This window comes from Mirounga angustirostris, unplaced genomic scaffold, assembly GCF_029215605.1.
Source record: "Mirounga angustirostris isolate CCGP_5_RB_7025 unplaced genomic scaffold, mMirAng1.0.hap1 SCAF_14, whole genome shotgun sequence".
NCBI classification, from domain to species: domain Eukaryota; kingdom Metazoa; phylum Chordata; class Mammalia; order Carnivora; family Phocidae; genus Mirounga; species Mirounga angustirostris.
In genome coordinates this window covers 65,447,978-65,449,394 of record NW_026991722.1, presented here as the reverse complement: position 1 = coordinate 65,449,394, position 1,417 = coordinate 65,447,978, and the positions used below count along the sequence as shown (strand labels likewise).

General features: G+C 59.0%; 1 protein-coding gene across 1 annotated transcript; it reads right to left on the bottom strand.

Annotated features, from left to right (window-relative positions):
* Nucleotides 1-226: 226 nt before the first annotated feature.
* On the bottom strand, nt 227-764 carry VPREB1 (V-set pre-B cell surrogate light chain 1). Its single transcript, XM_045886413.2, has 2 exons — nt 719-764; nt 227-633 (listed from the first exon to the last, which is right to left on the bottom strand). The coding sequence occupies exons 1-2, from the start codon at nt 762-764 to the stop codon at nt 227-229; spliced, it is 453 nt and encodes a 150-aa protein (XP_045742369.2).
* Between the last annotated feature and the right edge of the window lie 653 nt (nt 765-1,417).

Sequence of the window (1,417 nt, the reverse complement as noted above, 5' to 3'; positions counted from 1 at the left end):
GCCTCCCCAGTACAATTCAGCACACCAGGCGCACCAAACTCAGCAAAGCAACTGTCCAGGACACAAGCAACTTTAATCCCCCAATCCGGCCTTCGGGGGGGTCTAAGCAAGACTGCCAGACAAGAAAAGCTGAGCCAGGACTCTTCTCCTCAGCCCTGTGAAGCTCATGGCCCAGGCCCTCCTTGCCCACACCCACCTCTCCCTGAGGATGCATGCTCGTCTTTCTTTAGTTCATGGTAAGTGTGTCCTGAGGTGCCTGCGACCCTGGAACAGCAGGCTCCTTTTCTTCCCTCCTTTTCTCCCTCACCTTCTCCATGCCCTGGGCTCCCACAGCACAGTAATACGTAGCCTCATCCTCAGGCTGCAGCTCAGTGATGCTCAAATACCCCGTGTTCTTGGCCACATCTTTGGATCCGGAGAAGCGAGGTGGGATCTTGAAGCCCTGGTTGTTGTCCGAGCGGGAGAAATATCTTAGCACGAATCTGGGAGGGTGGCCGGGCCTCTGCTGGTACCAGTAGATGTTATAAATGCTGACATCATGGTCTCTGCTCAAGGTGCAAGGCAGGTGGATTGTGGTTCCGAGGGACGAGGACATGGACGGTGGCTGGTTCAGCACTGGCTGAGAGCCACAGCCTGGGGACACAGAAGCACATGAGTATTTGGAGCAGAGGAGGGCAGGGGACGGGGCCGGGGGTGGTGAGCTCTGGGGTGTTCTCACCTATGCAGTGGACGAGGAGTGCGAGCAGGACAGGAGTCCAGGACATGGTGTAGACGTGCTGGGCTCTGTCTCCCTTGTGCTGTCACGGCTCCTGGGCCCTCTCAGGGCTGGGCCAGCACCCTCCTGTGCCCTCCCAGGGGTGGAGCCATTGCATGCCTGCTTCCTGGCCCCCACCATCCCGAACTTTCTAGAGTTTGCGCGTCGGTTGGGGAACGGTCCCATGGCTGCCTTTGTGGCTCTTGCCTCGGCCCCATGGAAGCGTTCGCGGAGGAAGCACCTGCTGGAAACTCACGGGCCAGTGCCCAGGAGGCCAGCCTGCAAGGTTGGGTCCCTGAGGTAGGGTAACCTCAACGTCCTCCTGAGGGAGCTGAACCCCACAGTAATATGGTTCTTGTCCAAATTTACATGCCTGGTGAACCAGTAGAGAGAACACAACCTCAGGGTGCTGAAAACACCTGCTTTGTGCAGCAGAAAATGCTGGGGCCCTGGGGTGAGTGGGATACTCTGTCCCCTTCCACGCTCCTGCCACTCCCTCCCTCCAAACCCAGCCCCCTTTCCTCCTAGAATGAAGTAGCTGTGACTCACAGCTTCTGAGAAAGAAGCACCACGAGGGACTTTGGGCAGGGGGGCAGGTGCGGCCCAGGGCAGGTGGTGGCAGACGTAGCTCCCCCATCGGGTCCTGCAGGGGCCTGGCCCCAG